At 49.8% G+C, this 26,257-nt stretch overlaps 1 protein-coding gene and 1 non-coding gene across 3 annotated transcripts; both read right to left on the bottom strand.

Annotated features, from left to right (window-relative positions):
• Window positions 1-1,610: 1,610 nt before the first annotated feature.
• Cd22 (CD22 molecule) lies at window positions 1,611-18,464 on the bottom strand. 2 transcript variants are annotated; one of them, XM_051207262.1, is made up of 14 exons: window positions 18,305-18,464; window positions 12,938-12,995; window positions 12,351-12,734; window positions 10,789-11,082; window positions 8,146-8,403; window positions 7,743-8,006; window positions 6,111-6,368; window positions 5,573-5,839; window positions 5,176-5,439; window positions 4,136-4,232; window positions 3,966-4,041; window positions 3,367-3,485; window positions 2,930-3,011; window positions 1,611-2,324 (listed from the first exon to the last, which is right to left on the bottom strand). In XM_051207262.1, exons 2-14 carry the CDS (start codon window positions 12,972-12,974, stop codon window positions 2,193-2,195), a joined length of 2,532 nt encoding a protein of 843 aa, XP_051063219.1. In that variant the 5' UTR covers window positions 12,975-12,995; window positions 18,305-18,464; the 3' UTR covers window positions 1,611-2,192. The 2 variants fall into 2 exon arrangements, with proteins under 2 accessions (XP_051063219.1, XP_051063220.1); XM_051207263.1 differs by lacking the exons at window positions 7,743-8,006; window positions 8,146-8,403.
• LOC127239058 (small nucleolar RNA SNORA40) lies at window positions 15,733-15,860 on the bottom strand. Its single transcript, XR_007835958.1, has one exon. It is a non-coding gene; the product is annotated as a small nucleolar RNA SNORA40 (small nucleolar RNA).
• Window positions 18,465-26,257: the final 7,793 nt, after the last annotated feature.

Below are 26,257 nucleotides of genomic sequence, written 5' to 3'. Positions count from 1 at the left end.
GCTAAAGGCTAGCCTCATGAGTGCCAAGGTCTGTCTTGCCTAGTGCATGGCGTCCCTCAAGGTGCTCGGGTCCGGGGAGAATTGCCTATGCTAAGGTGGAAGGCCGTAGTGTTCTGGAGTCTAGGCCTCTGGGCTTCCTGGCCACCTGTTCTTCACGCCTCAGCAAAGCTGTTGACATCCACATCTTGTGGTCAATGGGTCATGAAGGAGCTTTGTATCAGCAGCTGGGCTTGGGGACAGGATAAGCAGGTACCTGGTGGTTGCCAGGAAGCCGAATCCTGACCTTGTCAGCCTCAGGGCTGCCTTCTGCTCCTTCGAGAAGGCTTTGCCCTTGGAGGTCTTTGGAGACCCCAGGCTTGACTGACAGCCTCATGAGACTGGTTCTCATGTTACAATTCTTGCACCCCAACAAGGGACTCTGCCAGATGTGGGTTTCTGTTTTATTGTTGTTGTTTTGTATTTTGAGGTGAGGCCTCAAGCAGCCCAGGCTGGTGTCAGACTTGCTGTGTAGTGGAGCATGACCTTGAAATCCTGATGCTACACTTCCTACCTCCTTCATGCTAAGACTTCCCGCGGCAACACCAAGCCCTGCTTGTATAGTGTTGGGCATAGAAGCCTGGGATTCGTGCATACAAGGCAAGCACTAGCCACTGAGCCAAGTTTCCACCCCCAAAATGGCAAATTTGAATTCACTGAATGCTTGTTAGTTTATTAGTAGTTGAACATTGCTGGACTTCACTGTGGGTATAAAAACTCCTAAAACCTCTCTCTCGCTTAAACAGTGTTTTATTTATTTAAATGTAAAGATTGGGGGGCACCTGGAGAAAAGGTTCTGAAAAGCATCAAATATTCTTAATTGCTGAGATACAACTCCAGTTCCCCAAATATTTATTCACATCTGTGTGTGTGTGTGTGTGTGTGTGTGTGTGTGTGCTCACACGTGAGCACATGTGTGCATGTGTGTAGGGGACATAGTGAGTATGTAGCAGTCAGTTCTCTCCTTTTACCATGTGGGTCCTGCGGATCAAACTCGTTATCAGGTTTGGAGGCAGGTGACTGTGACCACTGTGTCATCTCCTCAGCTCTCTGTTTAAACGGCATTTAAAGTCCTGCTGGTCCCAAAGAAGTTAATGGTGCTCACAGGAAATACATTTGGGGACAAAAGGAGGGAATGAGTGCTGTGCTCTGGCACTGGGAAGGATGAGTAGGGACAAAGGAAAGGAATGGAACCCTTTGGGGGACCCTCCGGGGTGCTGGGAGTTGTGTGTTCCTTGCCTCTGTGGTTGGTTGAGGGGCTGGGGTGTGACTCAGAGGTAGAGCCCCTGCCTAGAATCCCCCAGTGAGGGGCTGGGGTGTGGCTCAGTGGTAGAGCCCCTTGCCAAGAATCCCCCAGTGAGGGGTTGGGGTGTGGCTCAGTGGTAGAGCCCCTGTCTAGAATCCCCCAGTGAGGATCTGAGGACATGGCTCTAAGTTTAATACCAACACTGCATGACAATGGTACCTCCATCTATTGATTTGATCATGAGATTACCCTGACTCTTTTCCCCTGCCTCCAAGCTCCAAAAAGCCATTACCATCTCCAGGTTTCCAATATAATTGCACCAGTCACCAAAGGGAAATAGTTTATGTGGCACGTGAGCCATTTTTATTATGAAGCGTTTGGTGGATTATGTACCTGTCCATGTCATCCTGCCTCTTGGTGCCCAGGACTCCTGAGGGAAGGCACCATCCCCAGAAGGCCTGACTTACTGGTAAATGTATTTGTAGGAGAAAAGCCAGCGTCTCTTGCTTCCTTAGTTCTGCCCTTCCTGGGGATTTCTGTCCAGGGCCAGACATTGGGTAAGAAGATTGGTGAGTGGGGGGTGGCGACTCAAGGGGATAGAGAAAAAGAAATAACAGTGACAATCCCAGCTGACCACAGCAGGAACACATCCAGTTGAAGTGAAGTCTCACGATGAGGTGGATGGTGGCAGATGGCTGGGCTTGGAGAAGGGGACATTGTGTGGTGTAGGGTGACGACAAGACTGCCTCAGGCCAGACACAAGGTCTTCCCATGATTGTGTGGACATCACACCCATGTCTGTGCCCAGGGAGCTGCCTTAGAAGTTACAGGTGACTTAGCAGCTGAGCCGCAGAGGCCAGTGAAGGTCTTCCTTGGGCTCCAGAACCTTCCGTTGCAGCTACTTCCAACATCAGTGCTTGAGGGTCACATATTCTACCTCTTCCTTTGCCTCAGGCCGCTTCCCAGCCCCAAACTGAACCAGTTCTGAGTAGTGGATGCTGTCGTCCTCGGGGCAGCTTGGGGTCACATTCTCATAGTCATCCTGCAAAACGTGTGACAGTAAGCCAGGCCTCACGGTGCCCAACCTCCATCCATTCTCCTCCAATGCCTTCTCTAGTTAGTCCCCCACTACATGGGGTCCAAATGTCCAAATGGGGTTATCTCGTCTAAGTGGCTATGCTCTGCGCCGCAGACACCTGTCTTGGCTCCCACCCCAGGTCTCTGCCTGAACAACTGCTGTGGTCGGAATATATCCCCTGAGCTTCAGGTGTCAGAAATGCACTGACTGTGGATCTGTAGGGGGTGATTAGATCGATGGATTAATACATAACAACGCAGAGACTTTTTTTTTAGGAAGATGGGTTCTCTCTGACATACGCCGCCCTCCCTCCCCGGCCATGAATGTTTTGTATCACCTCAGGACTCTGCCACCAGCAGATACAACTCCTTGGTCTTGGATTTCCAGAACTAACCAAAAGCCAAACTAAACCTCTTTCCTTAATAAACCACCAGGGGTATTCAGTTATAGCAGTGGAAAATGAGCTTAAGGCAGTCACCCTTCCCAATCTCTGTCTGGCAAGTGTGTCCCGTGAGGGGCTCTCAGTCGGGACCCCAGGTCCCCATCTTTCCACAGTGCTGCCTCCTTACCACGTGACGCTTCTGTATCACTGAGTAAGTGACTGTGTCGTCGATGTTTGGAGGACCCAGTGTGGCTGAGGTCCTTGCATCCCTAAGAGAGACAAAGAAGAGGGCTCTGCGTGACCTTTCCCCAGCAGCCCCCCGACTTCAGCCCCCTAAGGGAAATGTCTTGTCTCTTGTGTGCACGGTACCACAGTCTCAGCTAATGGAGCATGTCTCACAATGTGCTCAACCTGTGACTCAGCCTGGCTCGGGACACGGGCTTCTGAACTAAAGAGACAGGCCCCATCTGAGGCTGGCACTCATGGCATCATATAGCAAGAATGACGTAATGAGATGTGGTGGTGCCTGGCACAGGCCAGCGCCAAGAGGACAGGAGGGGACACCAGGTCTCCCTCCCACACCCCTCCTGAGTCACAGGTACCAAACTCCAGTATCCTCCTTACCCGGCTCTGGGTGTGTCTGTCTCTGGAAAGCGCAAGATGGCATAACTGACATTGTCATCCATCATAGGATTGTGGCATCCCTGGGGTTGGGGGTCTTCTGAGAGAGGGTTCCTACGAGTCTGGAAGGTGCAAAGTTGCCGCTGTGACTTCCCTGATCATGTCTTTCTCCTGGCCTTTGACCTCAACAACTCCCTGGAGGTTTTTGTTTTGTTTGCTTTGGCTTTTTTTGTTTTGCTTTTCCAACAGGATCTTACAATGTGTAACCCACGCTGGCCTCAAATTTGCCATTCCCCTGACGTAGCTTGTCAATCTCTGAGACTGCAGATGCCCATGCATCCTCAGAGTATCCATGCCCTTTTCTCACCTCTTATCTGCAAGGGCTACTCTGGCTCTGGTTTCACCTTACGCCCATCTTTTTTTTTTTTTTTTTTTTTTTTTTTTGAGACAGGTTTCTCTGTGTAGCCCTCGCTGTCCTGGAACTTGCTCTGTTGACCAGGCTGGCCTCGAACTCACAGAGCTCCTCCTGCCTCTGCCCCCTGAGTACCAGGATTAAAGGTGTGCGCCATTGCCTCTGCCACTATCACTGGGTTCCATCTTACCTTCTTATTCCTTACAAAAAAGCTCTGGCCGCTGGAATTTTCCTGGAACCCCTGCTGGCTCTGATTACCTTTCCACCTAAGGATCAAGAGTGTGTGAGGGTGAGTAGGAATGTCCCAGCAGGCTGAGGGCTGTGGGGAGGGGACAGGAGGAGGGTCAGGGGACGACTCACTTTTTATGGAGTTTCATCCCCCAGATAGCCAGGATGCAGATAGCCAGGCAGAACCCTAGTCCCAAGGCAGCCCGCTTGCCGATGGTCTCTGGGCTGTCTGGTGAGGAAAGAGATAACGGTTCACTCTGCCGTGTAAAGATGGCGATGACAGAGAGCATCCTGCCCTTCGCCCTTCACAAAGCCTGGTCTTTCTTTCCCCGCAGATCTCCACAAACGGTAGAGTGCTGCAGAGAAGGATGGAGAAGTGGCCGCTGGCTCCTCACTCCTCACAGGAGCCAAGGGCCAATTCTTTGTCCCCTGCAAGAGTTAGTTCACAGACAGGTCACAAACAAAGCCTGTGATCCTGGGAACCCTAGAACAGTTTGATCAGGCAATCACAACTTAAAGATCCAGCTCCATACTTTGCAGCCGAGCCACAGCGAGGGGTGCTCCTCTACCTTGAAGAGGGTGTTAGCAGGATGGGATGGGCTGCAGTCATTTAAAAGAGGCAAGCACAATCCGGGCATGGTGATTCATCTCTGTAATCCCAACACCCAAGAGGCTGAAGCAGGGGGATTGCCTGGAGTTCGAGACCAACCTGGGCTGCATAGCAAGGCCCCCTGTCTCAAATAAACAGAAGGAGAATGCATGAGTTTCCTAGGGGAGGGAGACAGGGTTGTTTTGTCTTTGAGGGAGTGTTTCTATGTAGCCCAGGCTACCCTGGAGTTCTGGGCATGGCCTCTAAGGCATCCGTGTTCAACTTCCTTTTTGTGTTTGAAAACGTTTTTTAAAAAACCTTGCACTGTATTATCTTGTTTGAAACACTAAAATGTCAAGGGGGAGATGCACACACATAGAGGGAAGGAGGGAAGGAAGGCGGCAGAGAGAGACAAGGAGCATCAGGAGTTTCTGGAAGGCAGGCCCAGCCTCTGAGGGAAGGAGCAGGGCAGGGCGACTTTCCAATCAGGAGCTACTGGTCGCAGGGGGTACCCAGGCTGAGCTGGACACGGGAGGGGATGGGAGAAGGCAGAGGCCTGACCTAAGGGAGGATGGGAACTTACAGTAGACGGTGAGGGTACTGGGCGGGGACTCGCTTTCGCCTAGCCGGTTTCTCCCTAGGCAGCGGTAAGAGCCGGTGTGTTGGACCTTCAGCGGTTCCAGCGTCAGCTTCTGGCCCGAGAAGGACATGGGTCTGTTGCTGGAGTCATACCAGACATAGTTCAAGATGGGTGGATTGGCATCACTCACACAGGACAAAGTGGCCATCTTCCCTTCCATTACGCTGTCCCCAGGGCTAATGGACACGCGCAGCCTCCGAGGAGCATCTGTCAAGGGGAAACCGAGTCAGGCCAAGGCTGCCAGTCACCTCGTCTTCTTCACACTTAGCACTCCCACCGCCCCACCCCCTACCCCCCCACCCCCTCATTCCACCCCCACCCCCTCGCTCCAGCCGCTCACACAGCACGCGTAGGTCCCAGGACTCAGACAGGGTCTCTCCAATGGAGTTGTTGGCCATGCATTTATAACTTCCCGAATCTTCTGGAGAGATGGAGCTGAAATTCAGGTCCCTCCCTTCCTGCACAAATCTCCCATTCTTCTTCCAGAGGTAGCGGACCTCTGCGGGGTGGCTCCCAGAGGAGGAGCACCAGAGGTGAACGTACTGCCCAGCATGGATCTCAGATATCCAGGGGTTCGACTTCCGGATCTTCACGTCTCTGGGAGCATCTGCAGGGCCACAGCCTCAGGTGAGGATTTGACTTTGACCTTCCTGATGTTTCCCCAAAATGTCCTGTGCCCTTGATTAGGACTTCCTATCCCTTTTAGTGTTTCCTGTTCCACGGGTCAGGACGTCCTGTCTCCTTGGCCCTGAGGCTTATGTGTCTCTTCCTCAACCCCGTGTCCCCGACTGTGGTCCAGGCTCCCACCCCTCACCCTACCCTTGCATCACCACATCTCAGTGTGACCGCCTCATGGGCGCCCTTGCCCTCTCACTCACAGTGGACATTCAGGCTGACGGGGGAGGCCCACGAGCACCAGTGGTTACAGGCAGCGCAGCTGACGGACTTGAAGTCCCACGGAACTTTCTCAATCCTCAGCACTCCGGATGTGATCTGACTCCCAGAATCTAAATGGCTCCAGAGGTAGGAGGTGACTTTAGGGTTGCTCGAGTTGTACCTACAGGCCAGGGTCACGCTGTCTCCTTCCCGAATTGGTGTGTCATTTTCAATCACCGTGGTCACCAGCTTGGGGGCATCTTCAGCAGAGCAGAGGGGTGGGAAGGCATGGTTACTTTTGTTCCCCTTTGCAGCGCCAGAGACCACATTCTCGGCCTTGCACAGGCGAGATGAGGGCTCTACCCACTGAGCCACCCTGTTTTTCTTTTTAACCCTTTATTTTTGAGTCGGGGGTCTCGCGCATTTGCACAGGCCAGCCTTGAACTTGTGGTCACCTCTCCTGTGTAGCTGAAGTGGCTGGCCTTGCACCACCTGAGCCAGTGGCAAAGCTGGTTTTCATTAACGCCTTTGCGTACCGTCCCCGAATGAAGCCTCTCTTGCTTCCCTCTTGGGCTGTGAGATGCAGCGCCAGAGCCCACGCCGTTTAAAGCTGCCTGACTGTGGGCTGCACCCCGTCAGAACACCCACCATCCAGATTCCTCCCAGAGGACACCCTTAGAGCAGCTAGTGCAGTGTCATAAACAGCATGCTTTGCTACTGCTGTCCAGTTGTCTAGACGTTCAGAATGTAGATGTCCCATCTATGTGCGAGGCACTCGGTGTCCAACAATCGAGTTCCTTGTCCTGGGAGCAGCTTGATACCAAACTATGCTGTGCCAGGGGATGCCAAACAATGGTAGGATAACTCGACACTCTGGGACTTCCTCCGGGCTTCACCTGCTGCCACTGACACCATATCTTCATGTCCCCGTGAAGCCCTGATAGTAGGCAGGGTCTCACATAGCTCAGGTTGGCCTTGAACTTGCTATATACACGCCCCCAGCCCCTCACTGGGGGATTCTAGGCAGGGGCTCTACCACTGAGCCACGCCCCAGCCCCTCACTGGGGGATTCTAGGCAGGGGCTCTACCACTGAGCCACGCCCCCAGCCCCTCACTGGGGGATTCTAGGCAGGGGCTCTACCACTGAGCCACACCCCAGCCCCTCACTGGGGGGGGGGATTCATTGTAGTGTTTTGTTGCTGAGCCATGCTGCCAGTCTCTTACTGGTATGTTGTAGGAAGTACTCTGTCACTGAGCCGCACCCTAGGTCCTCTTTCTACTTTTGAGGCAGTCTCACTAAGTGGCCTAGGCTGACCTTGAACTCACTGTGGAGCCCAGGCAGACCTCATATTTGTGATCCTTGTCTCAGCTTCCCCAGGAGCTGGGATGACAGATCTGGGCCACCAGGCTGGTGACATCCATCCATCCATCCATCCATCCATCCATCCATCCATCCATCCAGCCAGCCAGCCATTCATCAAACATCTACTAAGTAATTACCACAAGCCAAGGCTCTGGTCTGCATGTCCCTGCTTGCTTGTCTTTCCCACACTCCCATACCCCTACACCCTATTTGCCTTCCTTCCCCATTTCCCTCTTTCCCCACAAGAACCAGAGGTCGGGTGGCCGCTCACACTGGACATCCAGCTCAGCTTCTTCACCCTTCAGTCCAGGACCCAGGAGGTTCTCTGCCAGGCAAGAGTAAATCCCAGCATGCCTCAGGGAGACTTCAGGGATCCGGAGTTTCTCTTGTGTCTCTCCAGGCACTTCCTTTTTGTCATGGTACCAGGTATAGTTTGTTGCTCTTGGGCTGGCCAGGGACTCACAAATCAGCTCGACTGACTGTCCCTCTACAGCAGGCGGGTGGTAGATGTGAACCTTGGAGGGTTCTGGAACAACTGAAAGAGGTCACAGAGGCCCCGGGGCAGGTGAGCAGAGCCGGAATGCCTGGGCGGGCAGGCAGGAGAGCCTCCATTATCATCCCATAAGGATCCTGCTGACTCCCTACCCTCCCGTGCCAGCTTCAAGGGAACTCACACAGCACTGTGAGGGCCACCTCTTCCGACTGTCCCAGACCCAAGTCATTGAAAGCCCTGCAGCGGTATTTCCCACTCTTGTCCTTGGTCACATTATTCAGGGTTAGTGTGAGTTCCTGTTCCTGCAGGGGGTGTCCATCCTTGACCCAGGACACCTTACTGTAGTCTGGGTTGCTGCTGGTAACCCGGCATATCATGGTCACAGAGTCACCCGTCCTGACTTCTCTGGAACTGGCCTCGATCGTGAGCTGCGGGATGTCTGTGGGAACAGAGGAGCAGTGGGGGAGAGGGCAGGGAATTCTCGGTGGCTGTTTCCGTCCAGACAGCAGTCGCTTGCACATCTGTGGTTCCTTTGTCCACCCAGGCGCCCCTCACCTGTCTCTCTGTTCCCCTTCCTCCCCTACCCCGTGGTCTATGCCAGCAGCCCACAGCATTCCTAGCGTTGTCAGACATTGACCCCGAAGCTGTCCCCTGGGCTCCAGGAGACCCGGTGTCCTGCATCCTTTTACCTCAAAGGGCTTGGCCCATTGTTCTCTCTGATCCTCGGACACTATGCTTGCTCCCCAGCATCTTCCCACCTGTTCCTTAGAACCTTCTTTGCCTGCCATAGTCCCGCTATCACATCAGCCAAGGTCTTCACCTTCTTCACAAGGTCTCCATCCATCACTCTGCTTTTCTTCCTTTCTTTTTCTCTTCTTTTCTTTTTGAGGTATTTTTGTGTTCCCATGTGGATATGGAGGTCAGAGGACAGCCTTGGGTTTTGTGCTTCAGGAGCTGCCTGCATCTTGATTTTACGTTTTCTGAGACAGGGTCTCCCACTGACCTGGACCTCATCAATTAGACGAGTCTGGTTGGCCAGCACATCCCAAGGATCCACTCGGATCTGCCTCCCCAGTGTCCAGACAACAGCACATTGCCAGCACACTCAACTTTTTGTTTGTTCTGTTGTTCCTCTTCTTCCTCCAGACAGGGTTTCTCTACAGAGCCCTGGCTGTACTGGAACTCACTCTGTAGACCAGGCTGGCCTTTGTAGATCCATCTGCCTTTGCCTCCACAGAGCTGAAACTAAAGGCGTGCGCCACCACACCCAGCTTGCACTCAACTTTTTAAATGTGAGTTCTGGGACTCAAACTAGAATCCTCATTCTTGTAAGGCAAGTACTTTTTTAAAAGATTTGTTTTCTTTTAATTGTGTGTGTCGTTGTGTCCGAAAGGCTAGAGGCCTCAGATCCTGGTGAGCTGGAGTTCTAGATAGTTGTCAGCTCCCTAATGTGGGTGCTAGGAACTGAATTCAGGTCCTTTGCACAAGCAGTAAGTGCTTTTAACCACCAGGCCATCTCCCCAGCACCCCCCCCCCAAAAAAAAAAAAAGAAAAAAGAAAGTATTATTGGGGCTGGAGCGATGGCTCAGCAGTTAAGAGCACTGGCTGCTCTTCTAGAGGACCTGGGTTCAATTCCCAGCACCCACATGACAGCTCACAAAGTGAGCTAAAACTCCACTTCCAGGGATCCAACTTCCCCTGCTGGTCTCCATGGACACCATGCATACAAGTGGTTCACAGACATATATGTAGGTGGAACACCCAAACACATAAAAATAAAAGTCAAAAAAAGTTTAAAATAGTGAATACTCCCGGTAATTCTGTTTTGTATTTCTTGGTTAGTCTGTTTCTTTTTTTTTTTTTTTTCTCTTTCTTTTTTTCAATTTTTCAAGTCAGGGGTTCTCTGCGTGTAGCTTTGCAGACCAGGCCGGCCTTGAACTCACAGAGATCCATCTGCCTCTGCCTCCCGAGTGCTGCGATTAAAGGCGCGCGTCACCTCCACCCAACTGGTTAATCTGTTTCTTATGTGTCTACTCCATTGCAGCACTCCCTCCACACAGGCAAAACCTGGCTCAGTGCCATGTTCTCCATCTAAGCTAGCATCCATGGCAAGATCCGGCACCTAATCAGTTCACAGAGGCTTTGTTTGTTTGTTTTAAAATAAGGTGTAACCATACCCTAGAGTTCACTATATAGACCAGGCTGGCCTCAAACTCACAGAGCTCCGCCTACCTCTGCCTCATGAGTGCTAGATTTAAAAGTGTGTACCACCATGCCAGCTCCATAGTAAATATTCAGCAAATAGATGATTGGATGGATGAATGAATGAATGAATGAACGAATGAACGAATGAGGCATAAAATAATGACGTGCAAACTTCTTTGTACAGAGAACAAAGAAACCTAACCAGATGATCCTCAAAATATGCCGTGGCTGGAAAATTGATTGATGGATTCCTGGAGGTTGGTCCAGGGTCTCACACATGCTGGGCAAGCACTGTACCGCTGGGACACATCTCTGGCCCTTAGGTTTCCAAGATGATGTCTCACTATGTAGTCCAGGCTGTCCTCAAACTCAAGATCCTCCCGCTCTGGTTTCCTGAATACCCATGCACAGGCCTTATCTCCACACTCAACTAGACTGCTTTGTTCTTCAGGGAAGGCAGAGGCTAAAATGAATCTGTCTTAGGAGTCAGGACTGACAGAGGAGGCCGTGGGAGGGTCTTGCCACGCCCAGAAACAGGTGATTGACAGCTGAACCCTTGGTGGGGCTCAAGGGGTTTAGAAAGACTACAAGGTGGTGCCCTTCCCCCACAGAGACTCACGTTTAACATCCAGACGCACTGTGTTCTCAGAGAGCACTTGGGTGGAGTGCAGGACTTGGCACGTCACGTTCTTTCCGTGGTCCATCCACTCTGGGTGGAAGGTGAGATTGCTCTCTGTGTAGACATTCTTAACAGTGGTAGTGGTAGAGGTGGTGGTGGTTTCAGGCTTTTTCAGGGACCACTCCAAGTGAACGGGGTACCCAAAGCAGGCAAAATTCAGTCTACAGGTCAGAGTGACACTTTGGGATGCCTGGATTTCTGTTGGCACCATGATGTAAGGTGGGAAGGGCGTCGCTGAAAAAAAAAAAAAAAAGGAGCCCTGGGAGTTGGGGGTGGGGTGCAGACTAGCCTTTCACCCCTGGCTTTAGGCATCCTGCCCCATATGACCCCAGAACAATCCGTTACAAGGCCATTCTATATCCTGTTCAGTTCAACTTCTCTGTGGAAGGCCGTAGGGACACTAAGCATGCTGGGAAAGTGTATTTTACATTTACTTTGTTTTTCAGTTCCTCCTTTTACTTTCTAAAGGGTCTCAGGATCACCCAGGGTGCATTTCTTGGGCTTAGTTATGCATGCATTGCTAAGCATTGGTGACAAGCTAGTGTCTGTTTGGCAGCCTCGGTATTGGAGTCAGTCAAGCAGACCTCCCTTTAGTGGGGTGATCGATCCTGAGGCCCAGGTTTCAGGTCTCCACCAGGCTAGATTACCCCACAGGTGTGAAGTCACGGTGCACAGCACCCATAGGTGAAGTCACGGTGCACAGCACCAATAGTGCTACCCTGGACTGGTGACACTGTCTGGGGCCCAGGCCCCTGTGTGGCTGTTGTGATGAGCCGCATCTGAGCCCTGCGTGCTTGTCATCTAGCCTAAAAGAGATTTGAAAATCCAAACCTCTATGTTCTTTGGAAAGATCTAAAAACCAAAACAAAAAAACCAAAAACCGGACAGCCTGGACAACAGATTCTGGAACAGACAGGGGCTGAGGGGGAAATGCCTGAGGTGGGGCAAATGCTTGCCCTGCAGTTGACCTCATCCCCATCAATATCTCCTGGGTGAGTGGGGAGAGGAGGAGGAGGGGAGGGAGAGAGAGAGAGACAGAGAGACAGAGAGACAGAGAGAGAGAGGAAAGGACTTCACCACGCCTAGGTATGGTGGAGGAGAAGGTTTATTGTAGGTAAAGGGGAGAGTCCAGAGTGGTCATGACCCTGAGCTGTGTGAGAGGTGGAGAGGAGGACAGAAGGGAGAGAGGGAAGCCAGCTAGAGCAGCCCAGAGGGCCAAAGGTAAAAATGGCGGGTAACCAAAATGGCCAGATTATATAGGAAAGAGCCTCTGGGGGCCGGGGAGGCAGCCTAGACCCTGGGCTGGAGAGTTGGGGTGGGGTATGCCAGTCATACCCTGTAGTATGACAGGTAGGGGCTGCGGGAGGCTGGAAGAACTTGGGGGCCATTTCCACTTTGATATGTTAAACAGGCGCCTCAGCCCTTGGTCCTAGAGCCACTCAGGGTTCCCACCTCCCTCTTGGCCTCTGCCGGAACAGGGTGCTGCTTCCCTGTGCCCTTACCGGAGATGTTGAGGGACACGTGCTCCATCCATTTGTCTTCACCCCATACCATCCTCAACCCCAGCTGTCCACTGTCATTGGCGTGTATCGGGTGGATTTCCAGGGTACAGTTGTCTTTCCTGTCTCCATGGAATGTCACCCTTCCATGCTTAGAAGGAGATGATTCCATCTTGGTGTCATTATAGAGGACAATCCCCTTGAAGTCCTTGCTATTATTGTCAAAGGTGTAATTCTGATACAGGAGGACCTTCTCAAGTTTGTGGACCTGGTTGACTTGTCTATTTAGCCTTTTGTACTGGCAAGGAATCCAGACGCAGGCTCCCTCCCAGGCGAAGATGGTTTGGGGATGGTGAACAGTCCATGAGTCAAACAAAGCCACTTGTCCTAAAGATCATAGCACTGGTCAGAAATCATTGTTGAGTGGTGAGAACTTTCATAGGAAGTAGGAGATGGGGACACAGAGGCGAGGGGAGCATGGCACATCTGTCTGTAACTGCCTCCCAACAGTTCCCCTCCATCCCCAGATCCACCCCCTCTCCATATTACCCACTGACATCTTCAAACCCAGGTGCCAGCCTGGGCCTTACCTAGAGTCAGGAGGAGCCACGGGCAGTGGATATTCATGGTGTCACGTCTCAGTGGGACCTACAGAAACAGAAGTTAGTCCTCAAGATGGGCGTGCTGGTATGTGACTATAATCCCAGCATGCACGAAGTAGGAGCAGGAGGATTACTACAAGTCTGAGGCTAGCCTGGGCTATATTCCGAGACACTGTGCCAACAATGAAAAGTATTTGCCTTTGAGCCATCTGGCTGCTTTTGCTCGTTCCATCTTCTGAACTCTGATCCCTTTTTTCTGACCCTGGTTTGGGGGTGGGGTGCATACCTGGTTATATGATGGAGATGTTGGGGTGTTCATAAGGCCTTTTCTGGGTACACCATACTTCTTCAAGAAGAGGCCTTCCTTTCCTTTCTTTTTTCTCTGCCTCTCTTCTATCCATGTGTTTAATTTAGAATTTTTATTTTATATTGTGTGTGTGTGTGTGTGTGTGTGTGTGTGTGTGTGATGTACGGCACAGGTGTATGCTGCAGGGGACTTGATTCTTTATCTCCACCTTTAAGCGGGTCCCAGGAACTCAGCTCACATGGACAGGCTTGCACGGCAAACACATCTGCCCACCGAACCATCTTGCTGACTTATAAATTCTACAACTCCTTATCCTGCTCTCAGGCTCTGTGTTGCATGCCTTCAGTGCCCGGTAACAAGGATCTGCCCAAGCTACGGTGCAAGAGTTTACATAGGAGGCAGTCAGAGTGAGGGCGAAAGCCCTATTAAACCGAATCTGAGCCTCGTGACTTAGGCCTGGAGTTCCAGCTGTCCCAGAGGATGAGGCTAAACAATTGTAAGCTCAAGTTCAGCTTGGTAACAGAGCACATTCAAGCCCAGTCTAGTCACCTTAATAAGACTTTGTCTTAAAACAAAAAATGAAAAGAGAGCGGGGGTGTATCTCTGTGATAGAGGGATCTCCCAGTGGGGCAGCGAGGGCATGGCTCAGTGGTAGAGCCCCTGCCTAGAATCCCCCAGTGAGGGGCTGGGGGCATGGCTCAGTGGTAGAGCACCTGCCTAGAATCCCCCAGTGAGGGGTTGGGGTGTGGCTCAGTGGTAGAGCCCCTGCCTAGAATCCTCCATAAACATGGCTGGCACCAATACCTCCTCCATGAAACTAGACTCTCAGGAACCCAAGGAATAGGGCAGAGCCAGCCACTGTTCTAATCCTAGCCATGCTTTTTAGCAGATTAAAGACTCATATGGTCAGGAAAAAATAGAGATATACAGTAAAGACTGATTTAGATGAAGAAAAACCTCTCAAGGATTTACAGTGTATTTGAAAATGTACGTAGGCTTGGGAAAGAAAAGAAAAAGGATAAAGTCCTTTAAAAAGAAATAGAGTACCTGGGTGTGATGGCGCACGCCTTCAATCCCAGCATTGCAGAGGCAGGCGGATGTCTATGAGTTCAAGGCCAGTCCGGTCTACAGAGTGAGTGCCAGGACAGCCAAAGATACACAGAGAACCCCTGTCTCAAAAAATAAAATAAAAGATTTTAAAGCCACGTAAAGATGGAAAATGCACAGAGAGTCTGGGTACTGGATGTTACTGTGTTGTCTTTGGATTGCTTGACTGCTGAGGAAGGAGTAGCAGCTGCTAAAAGACGTTTGATTATAAATGCTGCTGGATTAATCCAACCTATGAATTTTAAAAATGCCTTGACTTCAAATTTTAAGTCTAAGGACATACTACTTTGGAAAAGAAGTTCTGCTTTTGTTTCCACAGAAGACTAAAAAAAAAAAAAGCTGTGGATTCCTTCCAGACTAATGTAGTTTAATCAAACAAGACCCCTGTAGCACTGGCCCAGGTGATCCAACATCTAAAACAGCTGAGACCATGCAGCCTCACAGACCCCTACAGCCAGGATTTGGCCAGGGTTCTGGGTTTTCTCAGGATCCCCATTGGATTGACATTATCCCCAAACAGCAGGAAGCAGTTTGGAGAGAACTACGCCCAAATTCACAAATATTGTTTATAAATGTTTGTTTTCATTTAATTGTGGTTGGTTATAAAGGGTTAATGATCACAGTCAATCTTTTTCTTTTTCTAAAGACAAAAAGGAATATGATATAGAAATTAATACTTTGCGTTGGTATGGATTTTGGTTTATTGATACAAATTTAAGGTCAATTTTGTTATATGTATATTTCTACTCTTGTTTAGATATTATGTTTATACAATTCATTTAAAAATGTATAATTAAATACAGATTATAGATAGTCACCTGTAATAGTTAAAATTCAGTTATGTTAGTTAAGTTTTCTAGATATACAGAGATCTATTTCAAATATGTAGGAATTCTTCAAGATCTTTCAAAGATCTACAGAATACGACATTTAAAATGGTTTATTAGGTTTTTCATGACAGTGAGACACAACTGCTCCTGGCAACACCAGTTATGTCAGAGAGGAAGATGGGCATCGAAGAAACTCATTATGGAGTTTGCCTTCAACATGACAGGAATAGCCCCTTGGACAGGAAACCGCTCTTGAGAGCACACTGTCCAAACTGAGCAAGCAGGTTACAAAGGAAAATGACTGCTGAACTTGCCAAGGGACAGGATGGTCCTTCAAGGTCTATCAAAAAGTCTGCCAGACACTGTAGAATTATAGGCTGAAGACGGACGCCCCAACATTACAGAGAACTTTGGATGACTGTCCAGGCAGTGAGATGTCTCTGCCAATTCTAGAGTTTATATATTATATCCTTCTGTTTTTGTTGTTGTTGGTTTTTTAATTTTTTGTTTTTTGGGTTTTTTTTTTATTGTTGTTGTCTTATATTCCTTCTTGTATGTGTCAAAACTCATTCTGAGCAATGAATTCTGGGTTGTAAAAGAAGATTTATTTTCGCACCTGTCTAACCTGACTTTGTCCACCAGCTGAACAAAAACCCATACAAGTGCTACCTTCTGATGTCTTTGTGGAGCTGAAGACAGATGGTTATGGTTATGTTTTCCATTAGTTATGATAAAAGATAATTTACATATAAAACTTTAGACTCACCAAAATAGGATAGATGATAAAATCTTTTCTTAAATGTTACCAAATGTTAGTGAACTAAATATTGTTAACTATAGTTCTTGCTTGATAACTGGTTTGCTGTGTTAAAGTTAAAACCTTCCTTTTTATTTAGACAGGAAAGAAGAGATGATGAGAGATGTCCTTCTGTATGTTGTGACTATGTGTTTCTCTATGTGTGATGAATAAAGTTGTTTTGGCCAATGGACTGGCAGGATGTAGCCAGGCAGGAAATCCACCTGGGGATAGAGAAAGGTAGTAGGTGGAGTCAAGGAGACACCATGTAGCTGCCAAGAAAGCAAGAGGTCCAGTCATCATGGCTAAGCCAAGACCATGTGGAGACACACAGATTAAAAGAAATGGGTTAATAATTAAGAGAGAGCTAGCCAGTAACAAGCCTGAGCCACTGGTCAAACCGTTTATAATTTACATAAGCCTCTGTGTGTTTATTTGGGGCTAAACGGTGCAGGACCAAGTGGGACAGAGCTTCTGTCAACAGGGGTGTGGCTCAGTGGTAGAGCCCCTGCCTAGAATCCCCCAGTGAGGGGCTGGGGGTGTGGCTCAGTGGTAGAGCCCCTGGCTAGAATCCCCCAGTGAGGGGCTGGGGGTGTGGCTCAGTGGTAGAGCCCCTGCCTAGAAGGCACAGTCCCTAGGCTTAACCCCGAGTACTATCTCAAAAAGTGAGACTAAACCCATAGTGAAGTATGACATCAGGAAAATATTTTGAGGGGTTTAAAAAGCCTTAAATACAGAGAATGGTCCAAAGGACCCCCTCTGGAGCCCCAGGTGCTGATAGGAAACAGGGAAAGGTATTCCTTTCTAACAGCATCAGCCAGTTTTTACCAGGTGGGAACAGGGACCTCTCATTGTCTGAAAATCCACTGTTTTGCCATAAGAAAGAAGGCAGATTGTCATGAGAAATGTTTTTGTTTTTATAAATAATACATAGGATCAGCCATGGTGGCATACACCTAAAATCCAGCACTTAGGAGTGTGGATCAGAGAATACAAGTTTGATGCTAGTCCAACAACAGAAATATAGAGTGTTGGCCTGACAGAACTTAGCTGCATTTAGGTGCCTCAGATTTACAGCTGATACCCAATATTCCTCTCTCTCTATCTCTCTCTGTGTGTCTGTCTGTCTCTCTCCCTCCCTCTCCCTCTCCCCCCCCCTCTCATACACACATACACATACTCTTCCTCTGCAGTGAGCTTGACCTCCACCATCACCATCCTACTCTTTACATAGAGTTAAATTTAACTCTCCTCATGAGGCTGTGACCTGTGTCAGCCCCCAGGGATCTCGCAGGATGTGCCAACCTAGTGTGTCTCCGGTGTCGGTGCAGAACTGCATCCCTTCCACCCACACTGCCAACATGTCCTGTACCTGGTACAGCATCAGCACCTCTCCGGCGATTTCCCTCCCAGGCCACAGGCCACAGGTGGGGAGGGCTGATGGGTGGGAGCAGGTATAGGGAAAGCTAGTCCACTGGCTGAAAGCAGGCTGGCTTCTGTCCCCCGTGAGGGGGTTGGCCTGGCCTGGGTGTGTAAGAGGCGAGGTGGGCTGGGGCAGGTCATCGGCGACAGAACTGCTCACAATTTTCCAGGGCCAGGGGTACGTGTCTCACAGCGATACCCTCCAGGTCATGGCCACTCGGGAAAAGCCAAGTTCAGCAGAAGGCTTTATACTATGGGATTCTACGATGGCTATTGAGCTCTGCGGGCGACACATGTCACTAGACATGGAGTAGACAGGCGGTTTCCCTTACTTCCTAGGCCAGGAGTCTATTTAATCTTTTCATCACCAGCTTGCAGGATTATAAGTTCTGTTCTGAGAGACGCTCTTTGAGACACCCTCTGTGTCACTACAAGGGTTGTGGCCGCAATCAGCCCCCAGGCGCAAGCACCTGCAGCTATGTCCTCAGCAAGGTTTGGCTGGAAAGGCAATTCCAGAGCAGAGGTGCCTGCCTGTGGGGTTTCCAGCAGTCACTGTAGCGAGCCTGGGATGGATGGATGAGGAGGTAGAGTAGGGCAGCAAGTTACTAAATCCAGAAACAGAACAGGGCCTCCCTGTCCAGACCTAAGATTTGCTCAGCTCAGACCTGCTGGGGGCCTTGGGGTCGGCTTCCCAGGCCCACCATTCCCTCCTGGGCATCAGCTTCTTCTACCTCAGTGACCCAGAAAATCTGGCAAAGGGGATGGCGAAAGACAGGGGTCTGTCTGTGCCTATTGTAAGTTAGATAGAAGAAACAGTAGGTCCCTATGACCAGCATGCTACTCCATCCATACTTCTTGTTGAGAACAAGAGAAAAGATCAAAATGGTGTTTACCTGTGTCCTCGGGTGTGCGTGCGTGTGTTCGCTCTTCAGGGTCCCTAGCAGCCTCTGAGAGTAAAAGTAAATGAAGTCTCACAAGGTTGGCCACACCCCCTTCCTCTCTGTGGCTCTTGAGACCAGCCGCAGATAGAGTAAACTGTGGTGTGGGGGAAAGAGACCTGGGAGGAGAACACAGGATTGGAGTCAGGTTGCAAGGGATGTTTGACTCTGCACTCACATCTTAGCTTGTGGGATCCATGTCTGATGAGTCACCAAGGTTTGTTCACCTACCCCTCTATGAAACCATTGCTCGTGAGAGCTTCTAGCCAGCTGAGAAGGAACAAGTCTCCTTGAAGGTGGCTTTAGTTTGGTTGATACCATCTTGTTCCTAGCAGTTCCATCAAAGGCAGGGGCCGGGGACCTGGGTCCTGGGAGTGGAGGCCTCAGCAGCTCCATGGGCTGGGCAAGAACAGGGCTCTGGTGAAGGAAGTGTTGCTATATGGGGATCTTTTCTGCTTGATATTTATTTATTTGGGTTTTGTTTTTTTCAAGACAGGGCTTCTCTGCATAGCCCTGGCTGTCCTGGAACTATCTCTGTAGACCAGGCTGGCCTCGAACCCACAGAGATCCGCCTGCCTCTGCCTCCTGAGTGCTGACCCTTGATTTTTATTGATTTGTGCTGGTATGCTGGCGTGAGCGTGTTGTGTGTATATGTGTGCTTGCATCAGTGCTTGTGTAGAGGTCAAAGGACAACTTGTGGTCACCTCTCTCCTTCAACCATTATGTGGATTTCAGGGGTGAAACCTCGGTTGCCCAGCTTGCCCACAACTACCTCTTCTCCAGCAGCCACCACAGCGATGCAGATCCTGCAGGTGACAGGGAACATGGGAGGGAGAGATGACCTCAGTTTTCCAGGGTTAGGGAATGTGGTGCACACAAATGTCTTCAAGGTCATGTCCGACTGGGAAAAGATGAATGTCAACAGCTGTGTGTGTGTGTGTGTGTGTGTGTGTGTGTGTGTGTGTGTGTCCATCCGTCCTGCAAGCCTTATGGTTGGAAAACAAACTGCAAAGAGTCAATAAACTCCTTGCAAACACATGGGTCTGGTGAGGATGGGTTCCACAGCTTAAGGGCCTTGGATCTGGTATGATCTCCGACCGAGATAGCACAGCAGGATATAAAGTGCATGTGATGCCTCCCCTAAAGATGGGATCTATTAAGTGGGAGCTAGGGATGGAGAGTCTGGGATAAACATTCTGGGGGATTTGGGTGAGGTGTGCCTCCACAGATAGCAAAGGTCCCCGGGTTATTAATAGCATCCAGTCCTAGTTTTGTGAGTAGAGGACAGAGGAGACCCCTGCATGGTTAACATCCCTGGTTTCCCCAGGGTAAAGATCTGAAGACCTCGTGCCCTCTACTCATCAGGGGGCTTTACCAGGGGCTTCTCAAGCTGTCTGATGAGCTCTTCGTGTAATGTGTGTGGCAGGCATGGGGTGGCCTGAGGGTAGCCAGCCACACAGATTCAGAAAAGGTTAAGAAGAACTGTGGAAGACAGTGATGGGGGCAGCAGCAGATGGGGGCTACTCAGGAAGCTGAAACAGGAAGATCAAAAGTTCAAGGTCTGCCTGGGTCACAGAATAATTTCAAGACTAGCTTCCCCAATTTAATGAGACTCTGTCTTGAAATAAATCATGAGAGCCTGGGAGTGTGGTAGAAGAGTAGAATCTTCAGCCTGCTTACAACCCCCACTGAGGGGCTGGGGGCCATGACTTGGTGGTAGAGCCCCTGCCTAGAGTCCCCCAGTGAGGGGCTGGGGCGTGGCTCGGTGGTAGAGCCCCTGCCTAGAGTCCCCCAGTGAGGGACTGGGGCGTGGCTCAGTGGTAGAGCCCTGCCTAGAATCCCCCTGTGAGGGGCTGGGGCGTGGCTCAGTGGTAGAGCCCTGCCTAGAATCCCCCAGTGAGGGGCTGGGGGTGTGGCTCAGTGGTAGAGCCCCTGCCTAGGATCCCCCAGTGAGGGGCTGGGGCGTGGCTCAATGGTAGAGCCCTGCCTAGGATCCCCCAGTGAGGGGCTGGGGCGTGGCTCAGTGGTAAAACACTTCTCTAGCATGTCTGAGGACCTATTTTAACCCCCAGTACTGCCTCCCTCAAAAGTAGTAATATAACAAGGACATAACCAAGGTAGAAAAACTCCACAAATCAATAGCAAATACCTGGATTTGATTCCTGTACAGAACTGTGCTTGAAAAGGAGGAAATAACTAATTGGCCATGGTGCTACCCACTCTTAATTCACAACCAGGAAATCTTCAGGAGGGTGGAGACTCCTGTGCCCCTCCCCATCCATGCTACATTCTAACTACATTTTTTTTTTTAAGACAGGGTTTCTCTGTGGCTTTGGAGCCTGTCCTGGAGCTTGCTCTGTAGACCAGGCTGGCCTCGAACTCACAGAAATCCACTTGGGTCTGCCTCCCGAGTGCTGGGACTAACAACATTTTTGATGGATGTTTGACTGAATCCATAGATCCCAATGTGGAGGATGTGTGTGGAAGACTGCCTATCCTTTTTCCTATATCTCCTGCTAAGTACAATTAAAAACCCCAGACCGTGGTGGTGGTGGGGAGCACAGGAAGGCTAAGGGGAGCAGAGAGAAGGCTCATGCCGGTTAGAAACCCTGAGCTCTGGCCAGGCAGTGGTTGAGTTTGAGGCCAGTGTGGTCTACAGGGTGAGTTTAGGACAGCCAGGACTGCACAGAGAAACCTTGTCATGAAAAACCAAAAGAGGAAAGAAACAGAAGGAAGGAATGAGGGGAGGGAGGGAGGGAGGGAGGGAGGGAGGGAGGGAGGGAGGGAGCCTGAATTCCAAGGAATGATACATCAGTCAATTCCCTGGCTCTTTGCCTCTTTTTTGACATAGTGTCTCACATAGTCCAGGCCTTAAACTTGCTATGTAGTAAAGGATGACTTTGCATTCCTTTTTTTTCAAGAGGCCATGAATTTGGTTGGAGGGAAGAGAAAGAAGGATGAAGTGTGCGTGTGTGTGTGTGTGTGTGTGTGTGTGTGTGTGTGTGTGTGTGTGTGTGTTCCCCAGTGCTGGGATTAAAGGCCACTGTTTCTTACTCTTTTGTCTCCACCTCCCAATGCTTAGATTAGAGATGGGAGCCCTCATCCCTGCTTTCCTGTGGGACTGTGGCATGAGCCGGTCTAGGCAAGCACAGTACCACCTAAGCCACACCCCCTCCCTCCCTGCCTCCCTGTCTGCCTCCCTGCCTCCCTGTCTGCCTCCCTCCCTCCCTCCCTGCCTCCCTCCCTCCCTCCCTGCCTCCCTCCCTCCCTCCTCCCTCCCTCCCTGCCTCCCTCCCTCCCCCCTCCCTGCCTGCCTCCCTCCCTCCCTCCCTCCCTCCCTCCCTCCCTCCCTCTCTCTCTCTCTCTCTCTCTCTCTCTCTCTCTCTCTCTCTCTCTCTGCCTCATCAATACCAAAGCACATTCAGGTGAAGCTAACACATGGACAAAAACCCTGCTTTGTCAGCCGAAACACAAAGAAACGGATACCCTCAGAGTCAGAACATGCAGCTTCTGCATGTCAGGCAAACGGTCCAGAAAAAGCCCAACGCCATCCTGTACGTTTGCATCATGCTGGAGAAAGTCCCGTGTGGGTCTGGACCATCACCGCTGCCAGGCTGTAACAAAGATTCGAGAATACTCTCCTCACCTTCCACCTTCCACCACCAGAGAAGACAGAATGTGGAGCTGGGACCTTTATTGCCAGTAGGATGGTCTCGGCACAATTGGGACCGAGGTCCTTCCGCTTAATGAGAAGCTCCTCCTCCACCCACCCTTTGGCCTATTGGGAGGAAGTCAGGGGCTCTCTCAGGATATCACGGAGTTCCATTTCTCAGTAACATGGGCAGCCACACAGGAAGAGCCGAGGGGAGGCTAGCCCACTTGAGCATGTGGCTCAGGCAGGCCTTGCCCATCTCTCCACTTCCTTCTGCCTTGCTAAAAACTGTTAGATCCCTAAAGCTAGCCACCAAGGTCTATTCCCTCATTTGGTCACTGCTTCCTCCTGAGGATGATGACCAAGGTCCAGCTATCGCAGTATTAAAGTCCAGCTATCAAAAGCCCCCTTTGGCTCACCCAGTTAACTGCCCAATTAAAATTAAACACCCATCCTAACATGGGTGTTTCTACCCCATGGCTGGCCTCTTCTACCTTTATAAACTGACATTTGCCCATGTGCCATGTCTGTCTCCCCTCAATCCAGAGGCAGCCCTTTGTCCCTCTGGACTGTTTCCCCTTACCCTTCTCCCTCACCCCCTATCTCCTTTACCACCTCATCCTAGCCCACTGGAACACAGACCTCCCCTTTTTCTCCTCTTAAAAATGACACCTGCGGCCAGGTGGTGGTGGTTCACGCCTTTAATCCCAGCACTCAGGAGGCAGAGGCAGGCGGATCTCTGTGAGTTCGAGGCCAACCTGGTCTGCAGAGTGAGTTCCAGGACAGGCTCCAAAGCCACACAGAGAAACCCTGTCTTGAAAAACAAAACAAACAAACCAACAAAAAAATGACACCTTCAAGGCCATTTTCTGATCTCTGCCTGAGTCAGAAAGCAGCCGCTTTAACTTTCTCCCCCGTTAATGAAGGATCTCTGTAAAAACAGGTGCTTGGGTAAGATTTGTGCCTAACCTGGCATCGGTGAGGGGTCCCCTGCTGTTTGGGGTGTCCCCTTCAACAGTCCTGAGACACATCTTTCTCACGAAGACTGGATGATCTTAGCAGGTATCTAATGGTACCCTGAATTCTTCCCCATGCCCAGCAATAAGCAGGAGTCCTCACCCTCAGGCACGGGGAAGGCTGGATGGAGACTCTGGATTGACAGCCCCGTGGGTGTGATGAGGCAGTGTCTTGCTGCTGTGCACTGTGAATATGTAATTCTCTCATTGGTTAATGAAAAGCTGACAGGCCAGTAGCCAGGCAGGAAGTCAGGCAGGAAAGCAAAACTGATGGGAAGGAGGAGGGTGGAGTCGGAGAGATGTAAGAGTTAGCTTACATGTAATAGCAAGCCTGAGCTATTGGCCAAGCATTCATAAATAATACTAAGTCTCTGTGTACTGATTTGGAAGCGGCCTACGTGTTGCTTCTTCGGAGATGGGGGTGGGGGCAGACTGCCAATAAGACAGATGCTTACAAGGCTGAGAGCTGCCCATTACACCAAATCACACCAAGACAAGGAAATCTCAGACTTTACGGATGCCAGCATCAGAACCACACTGTTAGAATTACCTGATGTTAGGGTGTTCTCTGTTGCAAGAGTTGGCTGAAGGAAAAGTTCACTGTAAGATTAATTTCTTTAAAAGATTTATTATGTATACAGTGTTCTGCCTACATGTATGCTTGCATGCCAGAAGAGGGCAGCATACCTCATTACAGATGGTTTGTGAGCCACCATGTGGTTGCAGGGAATTGAACTCAAGACCTCTGGAAGAGCATCTGGTGCTCTTAACCTCTGAGCCATCTCTCCTGCCCTCCAAGAGGAAATTTTAAGGCCTGTGTGGCAGCAGGAAGGTCCAACCTATGATGGACTGAACCTCAAACAGCCAGCCACACAAAGGCATTTTATTGATTGTACAAAAAGTTGCTTTGGGGTAAATTATTTCCTCATACCAAGGTCTCTAATCTAACCTATACGTCTCTCTAAAGGAAAGCATCACATGCCCTCATGACTCTAGTCCTCTACTCCTTATCCATTTGCAATACACAATAATCCAAGAGCCTCAGAAGTGCCAGATGTGTCTTGTGACCACAGTCATGGGAAGACTGCAACATCCCTCAGAAAAACAATTCTATAAATCACGGGAAACATCACCATGTTCCACAATGGTGCTTCCAGACCAAAGTACTTCTAGAAAGCAACCATTCCCTGTAATGTTTACCCTGGATTCAGTGACTCTGCTAGACTCCTACAACAATCTGATAAAGATTTCAAATGAGCCTTTATAAAAACAGCTCAAGGGGCATCCTGCACTCTCGGGGCTGAGGTGGGAAGGTGTTAAAGCCCCATGACCAGCAACTCAGGACCAGTTTGGCTGGGCTTAAGGTCCCAGAGGGAGAGGTGGTAATGGTGGAGACATGGCAGCTGCGAAATCACATCTTCAGCCAGAGAGAGCAACCTGAAAAGTGGGACAAGGCTCTGAATTCTCGAAGCCCGCCCCCAAGTGTCGATTTCTCCAGTGAAGCTGCACCTCTTACAGGATCCATAACCTTCCTAAACAGTGCCACCAACTGGAGACCTACTGGGTTTCTTCAACCTCCATGGAAGTGACTCCCGACTGCAAAAGCAAAAGGTTTTTATTGCTAAAAACCGAACCGGCTGGGACCTCGATCTATCAGAAGAGTAAGGCGCCTGCTTACAATTATGAAGGGTTTTTTAAAGGGAAAAGGAGGCTTGAGACTGCTAGTCTCAGTTCCCAAGGTTTCCAAGGTTACAGACATTTCATAGAGTTTCCATACAAGGTCATCATGGATAGGCAAGATTGATTAGCACACCTGCAAGGTTAGGGGTTTTTTCTTTCTTTTTTCTTGATCTTCTGAGAACAGCATGTGAACTCTGTACTCTGTAGTCAGGGAGTTATCTACAGGCAGAGATTCTTGTTCTCTCTAGTTTTCCCTTCTTGCCATAAGCCCTAATTGTATGCCTGTTAGTTAGTAATTTTTCCATCACGATGGTAGCAAATTTTCTTGATTTAACGACATGCCCACATTACACAGCTGCAGATTCGGGAAGCTGAGTGAAGTGAGGTTACTCTTTACCTTCATGCCAAGACACATCGTAGGCAAATTTCTAAAAGTACCTCTAAATGTAAGAGAGTTCTAGGAAAAAGTAATACTTTTAACAGCAATAGAGAAACAACACTTGAGTAGGGAAATCACACACGCACACACAGTGTTGAGGATTTTGCAAAACCGGTGGCAGCTGTAGGGAGGTGACTGACAGGGGTGAGTCAGTGGCTAAGATGGCTCCTGTAAAAGATTCAGGTTCAATTCCCAGCACTCCCATGGGGGGGGACCCACCTTCTGTAACTCCAGTGGCAGGGGACCTGACACCCTCTTCTGGACACCATGGGCACCAGGCACATAGTGTACATACATCAGGCAAAACACACATATACATGTGATAAAAATAATCTTATTTGGGCTGGAGAGATGGCTCAAAGGTTAAGAGCACTGGCTGCTCTTCCAGAGGATCTGAGTTCAATTCCCAGCAACCACATGGTGGCTCACAACCATCTATAATTAGAGCTGATGACTCCTTCTGGCATGCAGGTGTACATGCAGACAGAACACTGTATCCATAATAAGTAAATCTTTAAAAAAAATAATCTTATTTAAGGATTACTATAAAGGGGCTGCAGAGGTGGCTCAGTGTTAAACCCACTGACTGCTCTTCCGGGGGTCCAGATTCAATTCCCAGCACCCTCTCAGCTGCTCACAATCATCTGTAACTTCCCATCCAGGAGATTCAATGCCCTCTTCTAGCCTCTGAAGGCACTGCACAACTGTGGGGCATACCCACATACACACACGTACTGAAAGATTTTAGCTTGCAGAGCAAGGATGTAGGAAAGGGGCAGAAGAATAATCCTTGCAAGTGGAATATAGGAAATCATAAAGAATGGACGTTGACATGGGAGGAAACATCAGAAATTATGAGAACAAGAAAGGTTACTATGGTGATGGGGCTAATGGTTATATGCTAGACTGATCTTGTTAAATAGGGCTAGTTACAGCCAAGAGAAAGCCAAAGTATGAAAGAAGTTTCTCACAGGTCTTGGCCCACAACAAGGAAATAAGCCCCCAACCCTGGCACAAATGATTCCAGATGGACAGCCCTGTCTGGGTCATACCTGGCCAATGGACAAGTCATTCTATGGTTTATCCTTTGAAGAAGAACAAACATGAGATCATACCTTGTA

Source organism: Phodopus roborovskii, unplaced genomic scaffold, assembly GCF_943737965.1.
Source record: "Phodopus roborovskii unplaced genomic scaffold, PHOROB, whole genome shotgun sequence".
Taxonomy (NCBI): Eukaryota; Metazoa; Chordata; class Mammalia; order Rodentia; family Cricetidae; genus Phodopus; species Phodopus roborovskii.
The sequence above is the reverse complement of the archived record's forward strand: the minus strand, read 5'-3'. Positions and strand labels throughout refer to the sequence as shown.